Genomic DNA, 1396 nt, shown 5'->3' with positions numbered 1-1396 from the left:
TGTAAGTGCTGACACTATACCGTTATCCCTAGGCGGCGGGAGTCAAGACATCTCCACCTCTTTATGCCTGCCGTGATGGGATTTGTTGCTACGACAACATCAATCGTGTATTATCATAATATTGAAACATCCAATTTTCCTAAATTACTTTTAGGTAAGTAAGATCAAGTGTATGGTTATTTATTTATTTATTTATTTATTTATTTACTTTTCCCTCATTGTGAATATTGTCAGAATGTACTGGGAGTTGGAAGCTAGGAAATGCTACAGTAATTATTTTATAGTTATGAGTCTGAATCATCTGGAAAGCTAACAATAACAATACATGTGTGTGGGGGTGGTGGTGGTGATGAAGGCAAACTGAGTATTCTAGACTTTGAAAACTCCACCCCCCTCCTAGGGCATCTATTACTGTTGTTAAGTGCCTTGTGCAATCTCTTAGAGACCCTGTGTAGGGTTTCCAAGGAGCAGCTGGTAGGTGTGAAACTCAGACCTCATGCTTAGCGGTCCAGTCAGTGCTTATCCTAGAGTGTCACACCAGACTCCAGGGCATGTATTATTCTCCAGTAAATGTCCCTCATGGTATAGTGGTCTGTGACAAGAAGAAAGTAAAGGGGATGTCTTCCTCTCTGACTTAGAGTAACTATACTCTTAGGAAACAAGAGTCCTTGCAAACACTCCTGTCCCTTGAACAATAATGCCACACAGTCCCACCGGCTTCTTTCGCTGGCTTCATGTTCTCAACTGTTTCGCCCAGACCTTTCACTGCTACTGGAGAAGAGTCTCCACACTTTCCTGGAGCTGTTGCCTAGAAAGCAGGAGCCTCTGTGAAGCAGAGTATGCTTTGTAGTTTATTGAAAAGTATATTGTCCTGAGAAACAGCTGCTCTCAAAGTACTGCTTAGCATATTTACCTCTTTTTAGCTCCCCTTGCCTCTTGTTGTTGTTGTTGTTAAGTGCCATCGAGTCGATGCTGACTCATAGCAACCTTATGCACAACAGAACGAAACAGTGCCCGGTCCTGGGCCAACCTCACAACTGTTGCCACGCTTGAGTCCATTGATGTGCCACTTTTCCAATCCATCTCACTGGGGGTCTTCCTCTTTTTCTCTGACCCTTCATCTTACCAAACATGGTATCCTTCTCCAGTGACTGGTCCCCTCCTGACAATATGTCTGAAGAATGAGAGACGAAGTTTGGCCATCTTGGCCTTCAAGGAGCACTCTGGCTACACGTCTTCCAACACAGATCTATTGGTTCTTTTGGCAGCCCATGGCACTTTCAATATTCTCCTCCAACACTATAACTCAAAGGCATCAATTCTTCTACAGTCTTCCTTATTCACTGCCCAGCTTTCGCATGTATATGAAGTTATTGAAAATACCATGGCTTGGGTT

At 43.4% G+C, this 1396-nt stretch overlaps 1 protein-coding gene across 2 annotated transcripts in view; it reads left to right on the top strand.

Annotated features, from left to right (window-relative positions):
* Positions 1 to 1396, top strand: part of ABCC9 (ATP-binding cassette, sub-family C (CFTR/MRP), member 9) — a 157402-nt gene that overhangs the window by 13902 nt on the left and 142104 nt on the right. For both annotated transcript variants that reach the window (XM_006866936.1, XM_006866937.1), the window contains exon 3: positions 33 to 154. In XM_006866936.1, coding sequence (XP_006866998.1) covers positions 33 to 154 — 122 coding nt within the window. The remainder of the gene's footprint in view (positions 1 to 32; positions 155 to 1396) is intronic.

This window comes from Chrysochloris asiatica, unplaced genomic scaffold, assembly GCF_000296735.1.
Source record: "Chrysochloris asiatica unplaced genomic scaffold, ChrAsi1.0 scaffold00098, whole genome shotgun sequence".
Lineage (NCBI taxonomy): Eukaryota > Metazoa > Chordata > Mammalia > Afrosoricida > Chrysochloridae > Chrysochloris > Chrysochloris asiatica.
This window is presented reverse-complemented; position numbering and strand designations above follow the sequence as displayed.